This window comes from Heptranchias perlo, chromosome 3 (assembly GCF_035084215.1).
Source record: "Heptranchias perlo isolate sHepPer1 chromosome 3, sHepPer1.hap1, whole genome shotgun sequence".
Classification (NCBI taxonomy): domain Eukaryota; kingdom Metazoa; phylum Chordata; class Chondrichthyes; order Hexanchiformes; family Hexanchidae; genus Heptranchias; species Heptranchias perlo.
Window position 1 is genome coordinate 54,896,250 of NC_090327.1, and position 25,162 is coordinate 54,921,411.

Sequence of the window (25,162 nt, forward strand, 5' to 3'; positions counted from 1 at the left end):
GGTGCAGAAAATAATCAAGAAGGCAAATGGAATGTTGGCCTTTATATCTATAGGACTAGAGTACAAGGGGGCAGAAGTTATGCTGCAGCTATACAAAACCCTGGTTAGACCGCACCTGGAGTACTGTGAGCCGTTCTGGGCACCGCACCTTTGGAAGGACATATTGGCCTTGGAGGGAGTGCAGCGTAGGTTTACTAGAATGATACCAGACTTCAAGGGTTAAGTTACGAGGAGAGATTACACAAATTGGGGTTGTATTCTCTGGAGTTTCGCAGGTTAAGGGGTGATCTGATCGAAGTTTATAAGATATTAAGGGGAACGGATAGGGTGGATAGAGAGAAACTATTTCCGCTGGTTGGGGATTTTAGGAGTGGGGGCACAGTCTAAAAATTACAGCCAGACCTTTCAGGAGCGAGATTAGAAAACATTTCTACACACAAAGGGCTGTAGAAGTTTGGAACTCTCTTCCGCAAACGGCAATTGATACTAGCTCAATTGCTAAATTTAAATCTGAGATAGATAGCTTTTTGGCAACCAAAGGTATTAAGGAATATGGGCCAAAGGCAGGTATATGGGGTTAGATCACAGATCAGCCATGATCTTATCTAATGGCGGAGCAGGCATGAGGGGCTGAATGGCCTACTTCTGTTCCTATGTTTGGAGTAAGCCTGCAATGAGGTCTGGAGCCGAGTGGTCTTGGCGGAACCCAAACTGAATATCAGTGAGCAGGTTATTGGTGAGTAAGTGCTGCTTGATAGCACTGTCGATGACACCTTCCATCACTTTTCTGATGATTGAGAGTAGACTGATGGGGCGGTCAATTGGCTGGATTAGATTTGTCCTGCTTTTTGTGGCCAGGACATACCTGGGCAATTTTCCATATTGTCGGGTAGATGCCAGTGTTGTAGCTATACTGGAACAGCTTGGCTAGAGGCTCGGCTAGTTCTGGAGCACAAGTCTTCAGCACTACAGCCGTAATGTTGTCTGGGCCCATAGTCTGCTGTATCCAGTGCACTCAGCCGTTTCTTGATATCACGTGGAGTGAATCGAATTGGCTGAAGACTGGCTTTTGTGATGGTGGGGATCTCGGGAGGAGGCCGAGATAGATCATCCACTCGGCACTTCTGGCTGAAGATGGTTGCAAACGCTTCAGCCTTGACTTTTGCACTCATGTGCTGGACTCTGCCATCATTGAGGATGGGGATGTTCACAGAGCCTCCACTTCCCGTTAGTTGTTTCATTGCCCACCACCATTCACTCCGGTGTGAGAGAAGTGCTGAATGTTACCAGATCAATTAAAATAGGTGGCAGATTATGGTCCCCTGCTAAATGTGGGAATGTTGCTGGGCCTGGTAATTTATTACACAAGTCTACTTCCCTTTATATATTAAAAAGTAAGTGTTGACTGGTTTCCTTTTTCATTTCTATTTTTTTTTAACCCTAGCCACTTTGTGGGGCTGATCCAGATCATTTACAATCTTGGTGTCCTGTTTAACCCTATGCTGAGCTTTAATCCCCACAAATGGTTTGTTTGACCAAGTAATGGAACTTACTTTGAGCTGTGCAATATTGCCCACCTTCAATCCATTCCTCAGTCCCTCCAACAATGATACCCTTGTATGCGCCTTTGTCACCTCCAGAATTGACTTCCAGTGCTCCCTTTGCTGCATTCCCATCCTCCATAAATTCCAACTTGTCCAAAATTCTGATGCTGTTGTCCTCGCACTATGCCTTGTTCACCCATCACCCCTTGTCCTCACTGATCTAGACTAGCCCCCATCTCCCAACACGTTAAATTTGAAATCCCCAGTGAAAATTGAGGCATTCGATATGGTGCCACATAAAAGGTGGTTACACAAAATAAGGGCTCATGAGGTTGGGGGTAATATATTAGCATGGATAGGGGATGGGTTAAAGGACAGAAAACAGAGTAGGGACGAACGGGTCATTCTCAGGTTGGCAGGCTGTAACAGGTGGGGTGCCGCAAGGATCAGTGCTTGGGCTTCAGCTATTTACAATCTATATTAATGACTTAGATGAAGGGACCGAGTGTAATGTATCCAAGTTTGCTGATAATACAAAGATAGGTGGGAAAGCAAGCTGTGAGGAGGACACAAAGTGTCTGCAAAGGGATTTAAACAGGTTAAGGGAGTGGGCAAGAAGGTTGAAGACGGAGTATAATGTGGGGAAATGTGAGGTTATTCAAATGGTAGGAAGAATAGAAAAACAAAATATTTTTAAATGGTGAGAAACTATTAAATGCTGGTCTTGGGTGTCCTCGTACAAGAAACACAAAAAGTTAGTATGCAGGCACAGCAGACGATTAGGAAGGCAAATGGCATGTTGGCCTTTATTGCAAGGGGGTTGGAATACAAGAGTAAGGAAGTCTTACTACAGTTGTACAGGGTTTTAGTGAGACCTCACCTGGAGTACTGCGTACAGTTTGGTCTCCTTATCTAAGGAAGGATATACTTGCGTTCACCAGATTAATTCCTGGGCTGAGAGGGTTGTCCTATGAAGAGAGGTCGAGTAGAATGGGCCTATACTCTCTGGAGTTTAGAAGAATGAGAGCTGATCTCATTGAAACATAAGATTTTGAGGGGCCTTGACTGGGTGGATGCTGAGAGATTGTTTCCCTTGGCTAGAGAGTCTAGAACTAGGGGACACAGTCGCAGGATAAAGGGTCGGCCATTCAAGACTAAGATGAGGAGGAATTTCTTCATGCACATGGTTGTGAATCTGTGGAATTCTCTACCCCAGAGGGCTGTGGATGCTGAGTCATTGAATATGTTCAAGGGGGCTGAGATAGATAGATTTTGGACTCAAGGGATATGGGCATCGGGCGGGAAATTGGAGTTGAGGTCGAAGATCAGCCTTTTGTTAAAAATGCAATATAAATGCAGGTTATTCTTATTCCGAATTTTAATGCATGCCCTATGGTTTTTAAAGCCTTGACATAGTGAGGAATTTTCTTTTATCAACTCTACCAATCCCTTCCATAATTCAAAGCTTCAATTGAGTCACCTTGAAGTTTCTTTCCCAAAGAAGAAAAAACATTTCTTGAATGTTTTTCTTATAATTTGAATTCCTGATATGCAAAATCATTCTTCACTCCTGTACCATTCGAATAATATTATCTTTCCTAATGCTCATGAAACACTCAAAGTTGAATACTTTCTTTGAATCAGCAGTTACCAAAACTGAAAATTGTTACATAGTAACCTTTGTACTTAACTGAACAAAAGATGTAAACTTGGTCATAATTGCAAAGAGGATGGACTAATTATTTTTACTTTTTTTTACAGACAAAGATGCAATGAATAAAGTTCGGGATTTAAGAATGAAAGCAGATGATTATGAAGTTGTTAAGGTGATCGGTAGAGGAGCATTTGGTGAAGTTCAGCTGGTAGGTTTATGGTAGTGCTTAATTCACTTTTAGTTGAGGGCCAGAATCTCAAGCAGGGCCACAATCAGAATGCTCCAACATATCACACCATGTAATGATGGGGCAGCAATCTATAGTCTCAGTACAGCCCTTTCACTTGCTTTCTGGATGCTGGGATAGCCCTGCCTTCTGATGGTGTTAATGTATTTTTTTTCTGTTGCTACAGAGGAAGAGCATGATGAATTTGAGCTGTGAAATTCTTTTTAGCTTGACATACCATAAATGGAGAAGTAGGGTCAAGGTGATGGGGAGGTGGGCCATAAGTGGTCATGGGGTGTGTTGTGTATCACTGGTTTATGCAAACTATATTTCTCACAATTAGCTTTCTCAGCTCATCCCAGAGAGGCACGTCGTAGCATCCTATTTTAACATTAATATCCCCTAACTCTGAAATAAGAATAGTTTATTGTTTCCAGACTCAAAGAAGTACAGCACATAACATAATCTCACTGTGAACTTTTATTCATTGTAGTGTATTTTTGTATGATTTCCAATGGAATTATTATAATGTGTGCATGACTGTACATTTAACATAATGGCTCCAGTGTAATTTTTTCAAACAAAACTCAGCTGCGCTGATGGGTTCTTTCTGCTAAGTCAGTTATTTCATAATTTTTTGATCATGTTGAGAAAATGAGTTATATTTTGCCAAACATTTTAAATTTTTAAGTGGTAAAACCATGTATTTTCTACACACAAGAACCAGTATTCAGAAAACATGCGCAACCTCTATTTCCCTCAACTTTCAACTTCTAGCCTGTTCAGTTTTTCTCAAGGAAAGCAACTGAAACAGGGGACTCAACGTGTGAAATTTTTTGGGTGCAAGTCTATGTGCTAGTACTTCATGACGCACCAAGCCAACTACTTCAACACTGAACTTGCATCTCCTAATTGAATGGTTGGGAAATTGATTTAATAACCGACCAATGTAACTGACAAAATTTCTATCCCAATAGGCATATTAAGTAGATGTAACTGCTTGGTAATGATCGATGATTCTTGACTTTATTTGCTGCTGTCAACCAGCAACTTGAGCCATGGGACAAGTTTTGGCATTTTGCCAAATCTGATATCGCATTTTGCAGTTTTGTTGATGTTCAGTTCATAATTCATAGTTGATAGATGATATCATAGTGGATTTTCAAATTTACTACATCAAAGTATCTTTTATTACATAAATTATATTTTCCCCCCCCAAAAAACACACAATTGCTCTGATGAATTTCAAGATAGTAGTCAATAATATTTACATCAATCATTCCACATTTATAACATGACTGTCAGTGAATTTGTACAAAAATTAACATTGACTTAATACTTCATTTAGATTAATTTGTCAAACACATTACTCACTCCCCCATAGAGGCATCATAAATACACACCACATCCCAGTCAGTGCACTATTGTGCTGTTACCTTTTTGCTGTGTGCCATCTGCTCAAGTTATAGCTGGCCATTGTATCACTACTGAACAGCAGAATTAGCTCTAAGACTTGTGGAGGAAGTGTTTGGTTTTTTGAGAGGGAATTGCCCCCATATCCTACCCATTTTGTTTTGGGGATTTCAGTATTAAGAACAAATACAAAATATTATAAACCTTACAAGATACAATTTCAGTTGGTGCCTACATTGGAACACTGATTTTTTTTTTAGCAGAGAAAAAGTTTACTTTAAACTGTATTTAGTTTTAATTATCTTTCTATGGTGATAAGCCACAAACGATGGACCGTCTGCTCCACTGCCAACCCCTGTCTGAATCCTGTAATGCCAATGACCTTGCCAAATACAATAATAATGCCAAGGCATGCGTTGCCTTGTGGCAGGGAAGAGTGTGAAGGTAAAATACATGATCTTGCTATTATAATGAAAATAAAGTTCCTGCAGAGCCTACTTTAACACCTCCACTAGCCTAAACATCAGCAAGGGAATAACCAGTTTGACTTTACCACATTACTTTTATACTTAGTGATATGAATTGTTAGACTTTAATTTGCAGCTATGAAAAAAATCTGCCCAGAGTGCTTGTGTTGTGGCATCAGGAAGAGATTTTTTACCATTGGCGTAAAAATATACCCAAAAATGTAAATCTTTTGCAGGATTTAATATCTCTTGGAGGGCTCCATTGTAATTTTTGTAATGTGGAGTAACTTTGATGGTTTATTTGACCAAGTAATAAGCAAAAAGCAAGTCATTGGAATAAACCTTTTCTGTGCCAAATTAGGAACCCAGAATTGCTTTTATTCTTTTCCCATCCCTTGTTTCTCTTTCACTGCAGTTATACTTACAAAAAGTTTCACTTCAGTACGTATTTTCAGAGTGGTGTTAGGGTACTGCCGTGTCATACTGCCCACTCGTAGCAAATACGTAGATAGCTCTGTCCACTGGCATCCCATGTCAGTGAAATATTTTAACGTTAACTGTTATCCCGCTGTCCTCCTAAGATTAAACACTAAAAGGAGGTCCAGCCATAGAACCATAAAACTTTACAGCACAGAAGGAGGCTATTCAGCATTTTGCTGGAGGAATCCAAGACTAGTCCCACTGCCCTGCTCTCCCATCAAAGGCCCATATCTTCCTTTCCTCTAATAATTATCTATTTTTCCTCAAAAGAAACATTCGACTGTCTCAAACACTCGCTGCAGCAAAGCATTCCATGCCCAAACAGCGCGCTCTCTGTAAAGAAATTTCTGCTAACCTCTCCTCACTCTCTTAATGGCTATTTTAAATTGATGACCCCTGGTCACTGACACCTCAATCAGAGAAAATAATCTTTCCTTATTCACTCTATCAAAATACTTTGTAATTTTAAAGACCTTGATTAAAACTTCTTTTAGCCTTCTTTGCTTCAGTGGAAATAGTCCCAGAATCTGAAGTCTCCTCATAATTATAGGCCTCCATTTTAGCACCCGCTATCGGTTACGTTCCTGGCTGGGGGGGCGGGGGGCTCCGAAAATCGGGGAATCCCGGAGCGGGTCGGGAGCCCGGCTCCAACCCGCCCACTTCCGGGTTCCCCACAGACGCGCCGACGTGCGCGCACAGCTCCCGCATGTGGGACTCCCGCAGGCAATTAAAGCCAGCGGGATGCCACTTGAGACTATTAACCTAGGTATTTCAGGTCATTAACGGACCTGATTAAGGGAATATGTCAGGAGGGGTGGGATTTTAGAAACAACTGGGACTGTTTCCCATACTGGGGGAAACACTCCCAGTTGAAATAGATGCGTTGCAGCTATCAGCCTGTGGCAGCTGCAAAGGTCCATTTGACAGGTGTAGGGGGTGGGGGGGGAGACCCTCACTCATTGCAGGAGGCCATTCTGTCACTTGGGACAAAGTTTGGACTCCACCACCCTCCTCCTGACAATCAAATTCACCAACTTGCACACTTATCCCGGGGTCCAGAGACATGTACCTACCTTGCGGACCCCCTCAGATGTACATCTTCCGGATGGGGGCCGAAGTAGCTGCAGTCATGACGACCTCAGAGGGCGAACAGCATCACCAGCCTCGCCGGCCAAGCCGTCCACCTCTGACACGTGGAGCTCCACAACACAGTGCTGTGACACATCCACCTGCACAGCAGGAGGGAGGGCAACCGCAGAGAGAGATGCGTCACAGGGGGCACTACCCTCGCCACAGGGTCCACAGACCGAGGCTCAGCTTCCTGGACCTCTCTAAGCAGCAGTGCACACGGAGGCTCAGAGTCCCTCGACATGTAGTCATGGACATCTGCAGCCTCCTTCATGCCGAGCTGCTCCCGGCTGGCCCGAGCACCATCTTCTTACCTGTCGCTGTCAAAGTCACCACTGCCCTCAACAATTTCTCCTCCGCATCCTTCCAGGGTGCCACCGGGGACATCGCCGACGTCTCTCAGTTGTCTGCACAAAAGAGTCCTGCAAATACACCTACACCCACTTTGCAGTGACATAATGGGTGGCATCAGGTGTGGGTCTTCATTGTGATCCTCAGGAAAGGGCATTATTGCACAAACCAGACAAGATTCGCAAAGACGTGGCAGTAGTGGTGCCAATATAATATGTAATGTGAGTTGGTCAGAAATTAAATATAAGTAAAAACCATGACAAACCCTCAAACACCCTTGTGCATCCCCTTTGTGCTCACAACACGTTTGCCTTACGCTTCCTACTGCACATATGTGATGCATGCCCTGTGGCTGCAGCACAGGTAGTGGCAGGTTGAGTGAGGCTGACTGTGAAAGAGATGCATGAGAGGGTGAGTATGAGATAGAGCCATGAGATTCTATGTGGATTGGGTTGAGTGGTAGTGGCGGGATGAGTACTAGCGAGGTGAGTAAGTGCAGGTAAGATGAGGATGAGGTTTGAGTGGGTATGAGGGGTGATGTGACAGTAGTGTTGGCTGTGCAGAAGGAGATGTGGGGTGGGGGCGGTGATGTGGCAGACCGAGTGTAGGGGAATGAGTAAGTGTACTCACTTTGGCTGACCTACTCATGTCATTGCAGCGCCTCCTGCACTGTATGCAGGTGGGCGATATGTTGGTGGTGCAGGTGACCTCCTATGCCACCTCGAGCTAGGCCTTCCTGGTGGCAGAGGCAGGCCGCTTCCTCTCGCCCGCTGGGGGGAAGCTCTCTGTCCTCCCCCTCCTCCTCACCCCATCTAATGATACCTGGAGTGAGGCATCATTAAACTGGGAGCAGCCTTTCCCCTGGGCTGCTTCATGCTGTAATTTTTCCTATTTCTTGCAGCATGTTGTCAGTGGAGGACTGCCCCTTTAAATAGAGCTCCTCCAGCTGACAGCTTACTGCGCATGCGCAGTCCGCCCGACGCGCAGATCAGCAGTGGGGAACTCGGAAGACCAGGTAAGTGGATCCAATTAGGCTGCGATCGGGCGGGGGGCAGACTGATTTCGCCGGGCGTGTTACCCACGCGCCCAATAGCCCCCCCACCGCAAACCCGCAGCCCTGTTAACATCGAGCCCAAAGTTTCACATCCTTGGCATCACTCTAGTGAACCTACACTATGCGCTTTCTTATGGCTTAAATGTCCTTTCTATGATGGGGTACCCAAAGCTGGTTACAGTACTGTATGCAATGTGTTGCCCAAATTTATCATTACTTGTGTACCCTATGCCTTTATTAAAAAAAATCAAAATTTTATTGGCCTTTTTCATGGCTTTACCTACCTGCACTCACTTTCAGGGAATTATGTATTTGAGCATCCAGGGCTTTCTGTTCATCCACAACCATCCTTGTCTTTCAGTTGGTATATATTCCCATTACTGATTTTTTTTTTTGGTCCCAAAATGTATAACCTCAAACTTATTCGTTAAATTGCATCTGCTCCCTGTCTGTTTAACTGAGGTCTTTTACAGTTCTCCTTGTTGTTTGCCAAACCCCTACTCTTGTTTCAGCAAATTTTGAGATTGCGCTACATATGCCCAAGTCCAAATCATTTATATTTTCCGGAAACAGAAGTGGAGCCTGCATTGACCCCGTGGCGTATACCACTTCCGACCCTTTTCCAATCCAAGCAACATCCATTTACTCTAAGTAAGCCAACTTTTTTATCCATGTTGCTACATTTGTTCTTGTTGAAAAATTAAGGTGTATGGTGCAAGACTCCTGAGACACCTTAACGCCTTTATGAAAATCCATACTACTACACCTACTGCGTTCCCTTTGTTTATCCCAGAGTTGTCCAGTAGAAATCCCTGACTAGCCGCAGGCGTGGCTGCAGCGACATGGTTTAGCCGCATGACTAATTTTAGTAGAAACTGCCTTACCCACAATAGTACTTCACGTGTATATTTACTTAACAAACATTTACCACCATCCCTAGTGTCAAAGGTCTGAATTATGAGAAACAACTGGATAAATTTGGGCGCTTCAACCTTGAAAGGAGGTATTTGCGTGAGGTGATCTTAGAGGTATATAAGAATAAAAACAAAATGGAAATGCTAAATCCAGAAAATTACTTTAAACTAAATTGTGACAGTAGGACAAGGGAATACAGGTTCAAACTAGCAAACAACAAATTTAGGACTAATAGCAGAACATTCTTCTTCACATAAAGAGTGATCACTATATAGAAAAGTCGCCCAGATAGAGTAGTGAAGGTGAAAATTCTGGAATGATTTGAGAAACAGTTGGATGCTGCGATAGGAGACTAGGTTCTTTCTGGGTGGATAAGCTTAGATGGGCTGAATAGCCTTTCACGTCCATAACTGTGAATGTTTTACGTAATTTTGATTATGGTTGGGCAAAACTGGCAGATGGAGTTCACTGTGGGAAAGTGTGAGGTCATCTACTTTGGAATTAGAAAGATAGATCAGTGTATTTTCTAAATGGCGAGAAGCTAGGAACTGTGGATGAGCAGAGAGATTTAGGGATCCAAGTACGGAAATCACTGAAAAGCTAGTGGACAGGTACAAAAAATAATTAAAAAGGCTAATGGAATGTGGGCCTTTATCTCAAGAGGGCTGGAATACAAATGGGTGGAAGTTATGTTATAGCTATACAGAGCTCTGGTTAGATACCATCTGGAGTATTGCATTCAGTTCTAAGCACGGCACCTTAGGAAGGATATATTGGCCTTGGAGGGGGTGCCACGCAGATTCACCAGAATAATACCAGGGCTAAAAGGGTTGTATTATGAGGACATGTTGCATAGACGAGGCTTGTATTCCCTTGAATGTAGAAGATTAAGGGGTGAACTAATTGAGGTGTTTAAGATGATTAAAGGATTTGATAGGGTAGATAGAGAGAAACTATTTCCTCTGATGGGAGAGTCCAGAACAAGGGGGTATAACTTTAAAATTAGAGCTAGGCTGTTCAAGGGTGATATCAGAAAGCACTTCACACAAGGGGTAGTGGAAATCTGGAACACTCTCCCCACAAAAAGCTGTTGAGGCTAGGTCAATTTAAAATGTCAAAACTGAGAGATTAATAGATTTTTGTTAGGCAAGGGTATTAAGGGTTACAGAACCAAGGTGGGTAGATGGAGTTAAGATACTGATCAGTCATATTCTAATTGAATGGCGGAACAGGCTCGAGGGGCTGAATGGCCTACTCCTATTCCTATGTAATTTATCAGTTGTCTTACAGTGCTTTCGGTATCTGGGCAGTGGTTCAGGTAATTCACTGTGCTTTATTTCATCTTCCTGTGAATGCAATAAGGATGCAGTAATCCTTGTCAGCATCAGTATTTCTTTGAATGCATTGTATTTAGTTCACACATCGGAGGCATACAGCTAGTGCATGTGGATGTTGTTCATTGAATTGGGTATAGGGCCTTTTTAAAAAAAAAAGTGATATGTTTTGATGAGCTAAACTTTATATTGTCATCTCAGCTGATTTGAAACCACCCCACCCTTGCGGCTTTCAGATTGTTTTTGTCCATTCCTGTTGTACAATTAAGATCAGAAAGTTACCAAATAAGAATTTGTGAAAATTAATTTATGTCCTAACACTCATGGCACATCATATTGAACTCCAGCATGTTCCAGCACTACAATGCTTTATTTAAATGTTTTGAAGAAATATCATTGAATATTTAAATAGTGGTATTATGTGTTTGAATACCAGTGCATGGAGTGTAGGGGCACAAGGTCAATTTACTTCCTCTTTTCTCCCAGCCTTTCCCCCACTTTCTGACCTCAGCTGCAATGCTTTGAGGAGGCACAAACTCACTTGGTTCCTCCTTAAGTTTCAAAAGGTAGAGAGAAGGTAATTACTGGACTGCTGGTGCACACTTCCTAATGGCTGACCATGACTCAGGCCTGGGAGCAGGTCATTTTCCCTTTTGGCTGTAGGGGATGCATGACATAATTGAGAGGGAAAAAGAGCTAATCTATCCATTGGTGTTGGATGTGCTGAGTAGCATTAAATACCAGCAAAAAAAAGTGTATGTATTGCAATGCTCAGAGTGTGGGAAATAAATTAGGGAAATTATAAGCAATTATGTCACGGGAAGATCAGAAACTTGGCTGCAAACTGGGCAGAAGTGGAAACTAAACATAATAGGTTATATTGGGCTAGATTTTGCTGTAGCAGGGCATCTGCCGTTAGTTAGACTTGCCCCTGCACCCTTCAGCTCAAAACATTTTTGCCCACTAAGTTGCTGAAAGTGCAAGCTGCTAACGGCGCAGCGAGGGAAACGGGGCATCTGGGACCTGAGTGAACAGGGCAAGCAACTGTGTATCTCCTTAACCAATCAGATTGAAGGATTAAGATATGAACAGTGGAAGGACTGAGGAGGATGTGTAAATTAGAGTGGGTGAATTCAATGTCAAATCAGGTACAGAAAGAGAAATGAAGAGAGGGAAAGAAAGATTGGATTAAGAGAGTGAAAAAAAGAGACACAGGAAAAGTAAAATGTTTAAAGTTTGACGTTTTTAAAATCTCCAACAACACTTAATACCTGAAAGAATGAGGCTCCACACTTGTAATAGTTAATTTTCAGTGCTAGAGAGGTTGATTGACAGTAATTAATAATTATCACGTCATTAAAAGGTTACTCATGCTAGAAATGGCAAGACTTAACTTTCTACGACGTGTTTAGTTCGTTTCTACCACGCAATTACAGTAACTTCACGACATTCAATGCATTTCAATGGTGAGACAGACAGCGAAATGCTGTTTTTGCGAAGCTAACGGCAGATTGACACAACTCGCACAGCAACTTTTGGATATTGACATTTAACCGCGCATCTGCTCCTCGCCTGAAATTGCTGTACCAATTACACACAAATAATGGCGAGCGCCATTAGCCACTATTTTTAGAAGGGACAGAATAGTTAAAAAAGCAGGAGATGGGGAAGTACTGGTGAAGGATGGATTCATTTATGCTGTAGAGAGGACTGATGTCAATGAAAAAAAAGGTTCAGAGAGTCAATATGGTAACAGATCAAAGATAAAAAGAGATTATTATATTAATAGGGTTGTAGACTGGGATTGGGCCAACATCGAAGGACTGGAGTCATAGAATCATAGAAGTTACAACATGGAAACAGGCCCTTCGGCCCAACATGTCCATGTCGCCCAGTTTATACCACTAAGCTAGTCCCAATTGCCTGCACTTGGCCCATATCCCTCGATACCCATCTTCCCCATGTAACTGTCCAAATGCTTTTTAAAAGACAAAATTGTACCCGCCTCTACTACTGCCTCTGGCAGCTCGTTCCAGACACTCACCACCCTTTGAGTGAAAAAATTGCCCCTCTGGATCCTTTTGTATCTCTCCCCTCTCACCTTAAATCTGTGCCCCCTCGTTATAGACTCCCCTACCTTTGGGAAAAGATTTTGACTATCGACCTTATCTATGCCCCTCATTATTTTATAGACTTCTATAAGATCACCCCTTAACCTCCTACTCTCCAGGAAATAAAGTCCCAGTCTGTCTAACCTCTCCCTGTAAGTCAAACCATCAAGTCCCGGTAGCATCCTAGTAAATCTTTTCTGCACTCTTTCTAGTTTAATAATATCCTTTCTATAATAGGGTGACCAGAACTGTACACAGTACTCCAAGTGTGGCCTCACCAATGCCCTGTACAACTTCAACAAGACATCCCAACTCCTGCATTCAATGTTCTGACCAATGAAACCAAGCATGCTGAATGCCTTCTTCACCACCCTATCCACCTGTGACTCCACTTTCAAGGAGCTATGAATCTGTACTCCTAGATCTCTTTGTTCTATAACTCTCCCCAACGCCCTACCATTAACGGAGTAGGTCCTGGCCCGATTCGATCTACCAAAATGCATCACCTCACATTTATCTAAATTAAACTCCATCTGCCATTCATCGGCCCACTGGCCCAATTTATCAAGATCCCGTTGCAATCCTAGATAACCTTCTTCACTGTCCACAATGCCACCAATCTTGGTGTCATCTGCAAACTTACTAACCATGCCTCCTAAATTCTCATCCAAATCATTAATATAAATAACAAATAACAGCGGACCCAGCACCGATCCCTGAGGCACACCGCTGGACACAGGCATCCAGTTTGAAAAACAACCCTCGACAACCACCCTCTGTCTTCTGTCGTCAAGCCAATTTTGTATCCAATTGGCTACCTCACCTTGGATCCCATGAGATTTAACCTTATGTAACAACCTACCATGCGGTACCTTGTCAAATGCTTTGCTGAAGTCCATGTAGACCACGTCTACTGCACAGCCCTCATCTATCTTCTTGGTTACCCCTTCAAAAACTCAATCAAATTCGTGAGACATGATTTTCCTCTCACAAAACCATGCTGACTGTTCCTAATTAGTCCCTGCCTCTCCAAATGCCTGTAGATTCTGTCCCTCAGAATACCCTCTAACAACTTACCCACTACAGATGTCAGGCTCACTGGTCTGTAGTTCCCAGGCTTTTCCCTGCCGCCCTTCTTAAACAAAGGCACAACATTTGCTACCCTCCAATCTTCAGGCACCTCACCTGTAGCGGTGGATGATTCAAATATCTCTGCTAGGGGACCCGCAATTTCCTCCCTAACCTCCCATAACGTCCTGGGATACATTTCATCAGGTCCCGGAGATTTATCTACCTTGATGCGCGTTAAGACTTCCAGCACCTCCCTCTCTGTAATATGTACACTCCTCAAGACATCACTATTTATTTCCCCAAGTTCCCTAACATCCATGCCTTTCTCAACCGTAAATACCGATGTGAAATATTCATTCAGGATCTCACCCATCTCTTGTGGTTCCGCACATAGATGACCTTGTTGATCCTTAAGAGGCCCTACTCTCTCCCTAGTTACCCTTTTGCCCTTTATGTATTTGTAGAAGCTCTTTGGATTCACCTTTGCCTGATCTGCCAAAGCAATCTCATATCCCCTTTTTGCCCTCCTGATTTCTCTCTTAACTCTACTCCGGCAATCTCTATACTCTTCAAGGGATCCACTTGATCCCAGCTGCCTATGCATGTCATATGCCTCCTTCTTATTTTTGACTAGTGCCTCAATCTCCCGAGTCATCCAAGGTTCCCTACTTCTACCAGCCTTGCCCTTCACTTTATAAGGAATGTGCTTACACTGAACCCTGGTTAACACACTTTTGAAAGCCTCCCACTTACCAGACGTCCCTTTGCCTGCCAACAGACTCTCCCAATCAACTTCTGAAAGTTCCTGTCTAATACCATCAAAATTGGCCTTTCCCCAATTTAGAATTTTAACTTTTGGGCCAGACCTATCCTTCTCCATAGCTATCTTAAAACTAATGGAATTATGATCACTGGTCCCAAAGTGATCCCTCACTAACACTTCTGTCACCTGCCCTTCCTTATTTCCCAAGAGGAGGTCAAGTTTTGCCCCCTCTCTAGTCGGGCCATCCACATACTGAATGAGAAATTCCTCCTGAATACACTCAACAAATTTCTCTCCATCCAAGCCCCTAATGCTATGGCTGTCCCAGTCAATGTTGGGAAAGTTAAAGTCCCCTACTATTACCACCCTATTTTTCTTGCAGCTGTCTGTAATCTCCTTACATATTTGCTCCTCAATTTCCCGTTGACTATTTGGGGGTCTGTAGTACAATCCTATCAAAGTGATCTCTCCCTTCTTATTTTTCAGTTCTACCCATATGGACTCAGTGGGCGAACCCTCGGATATATCCCCTCTCACTACTGCCGTGATGTTCTCCCTAATCAAGAACGCAACTCCCCCTCCTCTCTTACCTCCTGCTCTATCTTTCCTATAGCATCTGTACCCTGGAACATTGAGCTGCCAGTCCTGCCCCTCCCTTAGCCATGTTTCAGTAATAGCTATAACATCCCAGTCCCATGTACCCATCCATGCCCTGAGTTCATCTGCCTTGCCCATCAGACTTCTTGCATTGAAATAAATGCAGTTTAATCTAGTCTTCCCTTGGTCTTTGCCCTGCTTTCTCAGACCATCTGTCCGGTCATGTTCTGTACACTCTCCCTTACTGCCTTTTGTTTCTGTCACCACTTTATTTCCCACTGACTTCCTGCATCGGTTCCCATCCCCCTGCCACATTAGTTTAAACCCTCCCCAACAGCACTAGCAAACACTCCCCCTAGGACATTGGTTCCAGTCCTGCCCAGATGGCAGGACTGGAACCAATGGGGCTTTATGTCATTTATATATTGTTCAGTCTGGGATCTGGAACTTGGTTGTAATGTTTACTGTGGTCCCATTTGGAGAAGAACATAATGGGTGTGGGGTGGTGGCTGGTAGAGGGCAGGGGGGCTCAAGGATTAGGGTACAGAATTTTAAAATTAAAGCCACTGGAACTTGAGAGAAGCACAGATTAGTTGCGTGTTTTTCAGTTCACTAATGACTTGAAAACGTACATTCATATCTATTTATATAAATCTGAACAGCCCAATTTGAGGGGAAAAAATCCTCTGGAAGACAAAAAGAATCAAGAGAACTCTGAGGAAACAAAATGCTCTTTAAGTGATAAATAAAAAATGACAGCAGGTATTATATGGCAAGAAAATAGAGTACAAAAGCAAGGAAGTCATGATGAACCTTTAATAAAACACTGGTTCAACCACAACTGGAGTATTGTCCCCCGTTCTGGGCACTGCACTGTAGGAAAGATGTGTGAAGGCCTTAGTGAGGGTGCAGAAGAGATTTATGAGAATGATGCCAGGGACAAGGGACTTTACTTATGTGGATCGACTGGCGAAGCTGGGGTTGTTCTCCTTGGAACAGAAGGTTGAGAGGAGATTTGATAGAGGTATTTAAAATCATGAAGGGTCTAGACAGAATAGATATAGAGAAACTGTACCCATTAGCGGAAGGGTCAAGTACCAGAGGACATAAATTTAAGGTGATTGGCAAAAGAACCAAAGGTGAGATGAGGAAAATCTTTTTTACGCAGCGAGTGGTTATGATCTGGGATGTACTGCAAGAGTGTGTGGTGGAGGCAGATTCAATCGTGGCTTTCAAAAGGGAACTGGATAAGTACTTGAAAGGAAAAAAATTGCAGGACTATGGGGATAAGGCGGCATAGAGCCGGCGCTGACTTGATGGGCCGAATGGCCTCCTTTTGTGCTTGTAATCTTTCTATGATTCTATAAAATAAGGTTGATATGCACATGCATGGAAAATTGAGCATGTGCAACAAGTCCAATTTTAAGGTGGGGCAGCGTTGGCAACAAAAGTCCAACTGAACAACTCAACCTGCAGGCAGGCTATTAAATGCCAATCAACTGTTTGTTTATATTTATTCATTTTGATATGAGTTATTACATTTCTTTCCACTTTTCTAATAATTTTTTATATATGTATGTTGGGCTGGTTGAGAAAACAACATGCTACCTAAAAAAAAACTTGAAAAAATAGTTTTGAGCAATTTAGTTAGATTTTTAATGGTTGCTGATTCATAGCTTTCCCTACCTCTAGCCGGTAAGTGGTGGTGAAGCCTGTTAGTCTCGTTTACTTAACAAATAGTGCTTCGTGATTTTGTCTCTTGAATGCTATGGTATTTGATTTAATCATTGACTTTTGCCCCATTGAAATCTTTGAGAAGTGAAGACGATTTGAAGTAGAACAGAGACTCAATGGGCCAGATTTTGCTGTGAGCGGCGAACGAACGTTGCCTGCCGTTTGTTAGATTTGAACTTGCCCATAGACGTTCTTATACACGGCAACTTCCTCTAAATTGAAGAGCCAAAAAGAACGGTCTCCTCTATAGGGCATCTGGGACCTGTGTGAACAGGGCAAGCAACTGTCTATCCCCTTAACCATTCAGATTGAGGCATAAGTCACGTAGAGACTGAACCAGCAAGTGTAAGTTAGAATAGTAAATTCAATGTCAAATCAGTTACAGAAAGGGAAAGAAAGATTGAATTAAGACAGAGATAAGAGACAGAAACAAAAGAGACAGAGGCAAACCAAGCCCAGTCGATCCTGCAAGGTCCTCCTTACTAACATCTGGGGACTTGTGCCAAAATTGGGAGAGCTGTCCCACAGACTAGTCAAGCAACAGCCTGACATAGCCATACTCACAGAATCACACCTTTCAGCCAACGTCCCAGACTCTTCCATCACCATCCCTGGGTATGTCCTGTCCCACCGGCAGGACAGACCCACCAGAGGTGGCGGTACAGTGATATACAGTCAGGAGGGAGTGGCCCTGGGAGTCCTCATCATTGACTCTGGACCACATGAAATCTCATGGCATCAGGTCAAACATGGGCAAGGAAACCTCCTGCTGATTACCACCTACCGTCCCCCCTTAGCTGATGAATCAGTCCTCCTCCACGTTGAGCACCACTTGGAGGAAGCACTGAGGGTAGCAAGGGCACAAAATGTACTCTGGGTGGGGGACTTCAATGTCCATCACCAAGAGTGGCTCAGTAGCACCACTACTGACCAAGCTGGCCGAGTCTTGAAGGACATAGCTGCCAGACTGGGCCTGCGGCAGGTGGTGAGCGAACCAACACGAGGGAAAAACTTACTTGACCTCATCCTCACCAATCTACCTGTCGCAAATGCATCTGTCCATGACAGTATTGGTAGGAGTGACCACCGCACAGTCCTCATGGAGATGAAGTCCTGTCTTCGCACTGAGGACACCATCCAACGTGTTGTGTGGCACTACCACCGTGCTAAATGGGATAGATTCAGAACAGATCCAGAAGCTCAAAACTGGGCATCCATGAGGCGCTGTGGGCCATCAGCAGCAGCAGAATTGTATTCCAGCACAATCTGTAACCTCATGGCCCGGCATATTCCTCACTCTACCATTACCAACAAGCCAGGGGATCAACCCTGGTTCAATGAGGAGTGTGGAAGAGCATGCCAGGAGCAGCACCAGGCGTACCTAAAAATGAGGTGCCAACCTGGTGAAGCTACAACTCAGGACTACATACGTGCTAAACAGCGGAAGCAACATGCTATAGACAGAGCTAAGCGATTCCACAACCAACGGATCAGATCAAAGCTCTGCAGTCCTGCCACATCCAGTCGTGAATGGTGGTGGACAATTAAACAACTAACGGGAGGAGGAGGCTCTGCAAACATCTCCATCCTCAATGACGGCGGAGTCCAGCACGTGAGTGCAAAAGACAAGGCTGAAGCGTTTGCAACCATCTTCAGCCAGAAGTGCCGAGTGGATGATCCATCTCGGCCTCCTCCCGATATCCCCACCATCACAGAAGCCAGTCTTCGGCCAATTCGATTCACTCCACGTGATATCAAGAAATGGCTGAGTGCACTGGATACAGCAAAGGCTATGGGCCCCAACAACATCCCAGCTGTAGTGCTGAAGACTTGTCTCCGATGCTCAGTTTGTAGCTGCGCCTCTAGCCAAGCTGTTCCAGTACAGCTACAACATTGGCATCTACCCGACAATGTGGAAAATTGCCCAGGTATGTCCTGTCCACAAAAAGCAGGACAAATCCAATCCGGCCAATTACTGCCCCGTCAGTCTACTCTCAATCATCAGCAAACTGATGGAAGGTGTCGTCGACAGTGCTATCAAGCGGCACTTACTCACCAATAACCTGCTCACCGATGCTCAGTTTGGGTTCCGCCAGGACCACTCGGCTCCAGACCTCATTACAGCCTTGATCCAAACATGGAGAAAAGAGCTGAATTCCAGAGGTGAGGTGAGAGTGTCTGCCCTTGACATCAAGGCAGCATTTGACCGAGTGTGGCACCAAGGAGCCCTAGTAAAATTGAAGTCAATGGGAATCAGGGGGAAAACTCTCCAGTGGCTGGAGTCATACCGAGTACAAAGGAAGATGGTAGTGTTTCTTGGAGGCCAATCATCTCAGCCCCAGGACGTTGCTGCAGGAGTTCCTCAGGGCAGTGTTCTAGGCCCAACCATCTTCAGCTGCTTCATCAATGACCTTCCCTCCATCATAAGGTCAGAAATGGGGATGTTCGCTGATGACTGCACAGTGTTCAGTTCCATTCGCAACCCCTCAAATAATGAAGCAGTCCGAGCCCGCATGCAGCAAGACCTGGACAACATCCAGGCTTGGGCTCATAAGTGGCAAGTAACATTCGCGCCAGATAAGTGCCAGGCAATGACCATCTCCAACAAGAGAGAGTCCAACCACCTCCCCTTGACATTCAACGGCATTACCATCGCCGAATCCCCCACCATCAACATCCTGGGGGTCACCATTGACCAGAAACTTAACTGGACCAGCCACATAAATACTGTGACTACAAGAGCGGGTCAGAGGCTGGGTATTCTGCGGCGAGTGACTCACCTCCTGACTCCCCAAAGCCTTTCCACCATCTACAAGGCACAAGTCAGGAGTGTGATGGAATACTCTCCACTTGCTTGGATAAGTGCAGCTCCAACAACACTCAAGAAGCTCGTTACCATGCAAGATAAAGCAGCCCGCTTGATTGGCACCCCATCCACCACCCTAAACATTCACTCCCTTCACCACCGGCGCACTGTGGCTGCAGTGTGTACCATCCACAGGATGCACTGCAGCAACTCGCCAAGGCTTCTTCGACAGCACCTCCCAAACCCGCGACCTCTACTATCTAGAAGGACAAGAGCAGCAGGCACATGGGAACAACACCACCTGCACGTTCCCCTCCAAGTCACACACCATCCCGACTTGGAAATATATCGCCGTTCCTTCATTGTCGCTGGGACAAAATCCTGCAACTCCCTTCCTAACAGCACTGTGGGAGAACCGTCAGCACACGGACTGCAGCGGTTCAAGAAGGCGGCTCACCACCACCTTCTCGAGGGCAATTAGGGATGGGCAATAAATGCTGGCCTCGCCAGCGATGCCCACATCCCGTGAACGAATAAAAAAAAGAAAGAAAAAGTAAAAAAAAAATGTATTTAATTTTAAAAAAAATGTCCAACAACAATTAAAATCTGAAGGAATGAGATTCCACGCTTGCAAAAGTTAATTTTCAGTGCCAGAGAGGTTATTTGGCCGTCATTAAGACTTACTATGCCTTTAAAGGCTACTGACATCAGAATGGACAAGCCCTAACTTTTTCTGGCGAGTTTAGTCCGTATGTATGGCATCAGTACGTTGTTCCATTTATTTTGAATGGGGATCTAGCTGGCACGATGCTGTCCTCTCGAGGTTTATGGAAGAGCAGTGTATCTCGTTCAGCAACTTCAGGATTTCTGCGTTTAACTGCGCATGTCCGGTCGCCGGAAGTTGCTGACCAATTTGCGCATAAATAATAGTGAGTGCTGTAGCCTCACCGTTATTTCCACAGCAAAATCCAGCCCAATATGTGATTGACACAAGCTTGATGCAAAACTTTTAATTAGTGGTTATAGAATATTAACATTCTTTACAGTTTCTATAGTATCTAATTTCCACTACAAAGTTTGACATTTGCAGTTTGTTTTTTAAATGTTTTGCAACTCAAGTTATTTAAAAATTCTTCAATATTTGTAAACAGAGTTAGAAAGTGAAAGAATCGGTTCCAACGTATTTCATGAAATGAAAATATTTTAACTACTGAGTGTTACAGCAAAAATAATTACAGTAATTTTTAATGAATATATGTGAGGGCAATAAAAAACAGTATGGTGGACATGTTCAAATGAAGTCAAACATGCCATTATTTTAGCTTAGGACTTAAGACTCAAACTCCCTGTTTCTGAGTTACATGCTATTGCAATATTTCTTTTTAAGGTGAGACACAGAGGTACAAGGAAAGTATTTGCAATGAAACTGCTCAGCAAATTTGAGATGATTAAGCGATCTGACTCAGCATTCTTCTGGGAAGAGAGGGGCATCATGGCTTTTGCTAATAGTCCATGGGTTGTACAGGTATTTTAAATGTATTTTTTGCTATCATGTATGTTGTATTGAGTAGTTTTGAAAATCTGTATATAAACTGTGGAGTTGTTAAATCTGAAAATCATTACATCTAAGTTATCGTAAATTATCTTGCAAGTTGAAAATTAACTTACACCCATAAATCTGAATGTTTAGCAAATAATCCAGCGAGTAACTGAACCATACTGACAAAGAAGGTTCCAGGTTCAATCCTGGTCTGTTCTCAGTTATCTAATCTCAGCTGCGACAGCTGTCAGGACGTGGGCTAAGAAAGCAAAAATCTGCCACCATGTTCTCTCCTAACGCTTTTCTAGTGCTGAATGGCATTGGGTATGGCATCAGGTGAGGGCAGCAGGTTTGGCAGTGATGCCCCCATGGTTGAATAATCTGTTGACACTGTCGTGGCTTACTGATGAATAGTAGCCAAGTGGGCAAGATATCAGAGGGAGACTAGTGCCTGTGGAACCATACCCACAAAGGTGTCGGTGTCTTTAGGAGGGAGGAGAGAAAATTGGCAAGAGAAACCTCCCCCAAAGTTGAAAGTGCCGAACAAAACAAAGTTAAATCTGATATCGTGCAGACCACCTTTCTACTTTGGATAGTTTTTACCATAATATATTCCTAATTTTAATTCATTTATATTATAATCCTGTAAATACATTTAGGAAATCTGATTTGTATATTCTAGTTAATGTACATGTTTATGGAGAGCAAGAATCAAAGTTGGCTGTTCTTGATTTTTCTATCCCCCTCACCTTGAATGAGCTATGTGTGCACACAGTTGGATAATTTGAATCTTATCAGCAAAAAAGTCCAGACATTTCAGCAGATGTTTGAGGTGGGCTGTAAAGAAGGGATACAGAATAGAGAATCTCTTGAAACCTGGCAACAGTACAGAAATTAATGTTGTATTGACCATTGCAGACTGGTTAATGGTTCACCAGATCACATTTACTTTGGAGTTAAGTGATTTTTAAAAAAAAAGTACATTTCCTTTTGGCAAGAGTTTATGAACTTTTGTTTTTGTTAAAGCTGGAGCACATATTCTTCAAGGAGTTATTGCCATTCTGTACAGGAGAACCTTTTCCCTTTTTTTAATGCCTTCAGTAGAGAAATCATCTATTCCCACTTTTCACAGGAACAAAAAATATGCTTGTAGTTTGTGAACAAAATGGCATAACTTGTGTGTTCATTCTCATTTGCATGGTATGTAATGGCAATGTTACTTTTGACAGTTTTGCAGTTATAAATTGATAAATCTGTTATTACTGTTTAAATAGCTGTTCTACGCATTCCAAGATAACCGTTATCTCTACATGGTGATGGAATACATGCCTGGTGGGGATCTTGTAAATTTAATGAGTAATTATGACATGCCTGAAAGATGGGCCAGGTTTTACACAGCAGAAGTTGTGCTTGCCTTGGATTCAATTCATTCCATGGGCTTCATTCACAGGTAATTAATCATTCTCAAGTTAATCCTGACTGTTGCAAATTAAACTGATAATTCAAGTTTGATGCAATAATGTTAGAGCTTTAATATTGAAAGTATATACACAAATTCATATAAACCCTGTAAGTTTGTGTTACCATGTGTGTGTGTTACGTGTGTCAGGTGTCAGTCGTGGCTCAGTGGTAGCAGTCTCGCCTCTGAGTCAGAAGATTGTGTTCTGCTGTTATAACTACTTTTAAATGACATCATCATTGGCTAAGTACATACACCATGTGATGTGTCACATGATTTTGTAAGTTTTTAAAAAAAACTGCAAAGTAATTAAAGTGTCAGCTGTGGCTCAGTGGTAGAACTCTCGCCTTTGAGTCAGAAGGTATTGGGTTTAAGTCTCACTCCAGGGACTTGAGCACACAATTTAGACTGATATTTCAGTGCAGTGTGGAGGGAGTGCTGCAATGTCGGAGGCGCCATCTTTTGGATGAGATATTAAACAGAGGCCCCGTCTCCCCCCTCAGGTAGACATAAAAGATCCCATGGCACTATTTTGAAGAAGAGCAGGGGAGTTCTTCGCGTTGTTCTGGCCAATATTTATCCCTCAACCAACATCACTCAACAAATTAGCTAGTCATTATCACATTATTGTTTGTGGGACTTTGCTGTGCACAAATTGGCTGCCACAGTTCCTACATTACAACAGTGACAACACTTCAAAAGTACTTAATTGGCTGTAAAGTGCTTTGGGATGTCCTGAGGTTGTGAAAGGGCTGTATAAATGCAAGTTCGTTTTTTGTGTGTGTTACGCGTGTGTATATATTAAATGTTTAAGAACTGTGCTGAACATTAGCATCGAAACTACCCTTTATTTTGCAGAAGTATTTTATAATAAAAGGACCTTTTTTTGTCTTTTGTCAGAGATGTGAAGCCAGATAATATGTTACTTGACAAAGCTGGTCACTTAAAATTAGCAGATTTTGGAACTTGCATGAAGATGAATAAAGTAAGTAGTAGTACTCCATGTTGAATATTTCTCCCTTGAAAATTTCTCTTCATTTTTGATTCTTTCCAAACCTGGTGTTTCAAGTTTGATGAGTCGTCCCCATTTTGTTGTTGTACTGATTTATTTCCTAATCATACTGTTGAATTCCATAACACTGAACCATTTGTCTTGTTTTGTGTAATACAGAACATATTTATTGCTAAATAGTAATGCTTTGAGAGGTTCAGTTGACATCACACAGCTTGAGTTTTGATCAGATATTCCGAATTCTGAGTGATAATTTCCAGCTGGCAGGTGCTCTTGTGACATCTATCGTGATATGGACTTGTATTTCACTCAATGTTATGTGAAAATGAGTAATAGTTGTTTATGGCTGGCTGAGATCTGCATTTTTATTGTCTCGCTGTTCAACAAATACTTCATCCTTTATTTGTTCATCCTCTATATACAAATATAATTTTCTGTCATACTGTAAAGGGAAGGAAGCTGGAACTTCATGTCATGCATGTGTTGATTAAGAGACATTTCCTCACTCCATTACATATTGTTCACACAACTGGTACTTCCCCTTCTCTTCACAAATTCTTCCAACAAGATCTGTACGTTCTATTCCAAATCAAGAAAAAACTTAAATAAGTCTTATTGGTTTTGTTAACATTCCATTGACTTGTGTTTTAAAAAAAATTCTGTTGTAATGTTTTTCTAGTTTAATTGCTTTGTTACAATTTTTTTTGCAGTGTTTTCTTCTCTTGCTAAATTACTGAGAATATCTTGGTTGCTACTGACCCAATGAAGATCTGTTTTGGTTGGTTTAGTTGTAGTCAACTCCACAGCCTCCATCAATGTCCAGTACTAGTTTTAAACTTTATTGAATATCATGGATCCTTTCTGACTCTCTCCATGCCCATTGTGATATTTTGGAAGTTTTTTGATCATTTTTCCATAGAAAGGATTTGAAAAGAAGAGTTACAGAGAAGGATTGTGTTCTAAAGTAAAGTGTATTCATGCAAGTTTTAAAAAAAAATGTACTGAGATGAAACATGGTTTAAGTGTTAATTATCCCTAAAGACTGTAAATAATTAGCAATTCATTAGCTTCTCTCAGTAATCGATAAACACAGCATAACCATTGTGTTAGATGATCCCTGGTCCCGGATGCTCGGTTGTGAATGCAGGGAGACAAAAAAAAAGTCAGATTTTTAAGAAGAAAGCGTCAAGGGCAAACTTTTGCCAGACTCATAAGGAGAATGCAGGATGGTACTTGGGAGTTATTTTAAATCAAACAAGGTAACCCGCTAATGTGAGGAAATGTAGTATCTTCATTATTTTTGTATTATTATGTGAATACAACCGGACGGACCACCAGGCATCGGACCACTAGGCACCGGACACGACAACGGCAAAACACCAAGCCCAGTCGACACTGCAAAGTCCTCCTTACTAACATCTGGGGACTTGTACCAAAATTGGGAGAGCTGTCCCACAGACTAGTCAAGCAACAGCCTGACATAGCTATACTTACAGAATCATA

The 25,162-nt window shown here is 42.8% G+C and overlaps 1 protein-coding gene across 1 annotated transcript in view; it reads left to right on the forward strand.

The window, feature by feature from the left end:
• Positions 1–25,162, forward strand: part of rock1 (Rho-associated, coiled-coil containing protein kinase 1) — a 278,787-nt gene that overhangs the window by 133,469 nt on the left and 120,156 nt on the right. The window contains exons 3-6 of the mRNA XM_067979744.1: positions 3,306–3,406; positions 21,036–21,173; positions 22,463–22,638; positions 23,548–23,632. Of these exons, the coding sequence (XP_067835845.1) occupies positions 3,306–3,406; positions 21,036–21,173; positions 22,463–22,638; positions 23,548–23,632 (500 nt within the window). The remainder of the gene's footprint in view (positions 1–3,305; positions 3,407–21,035; positions 21,174–22,462; positions 22,639–23,547; positions 23,633–25,162) is intronic.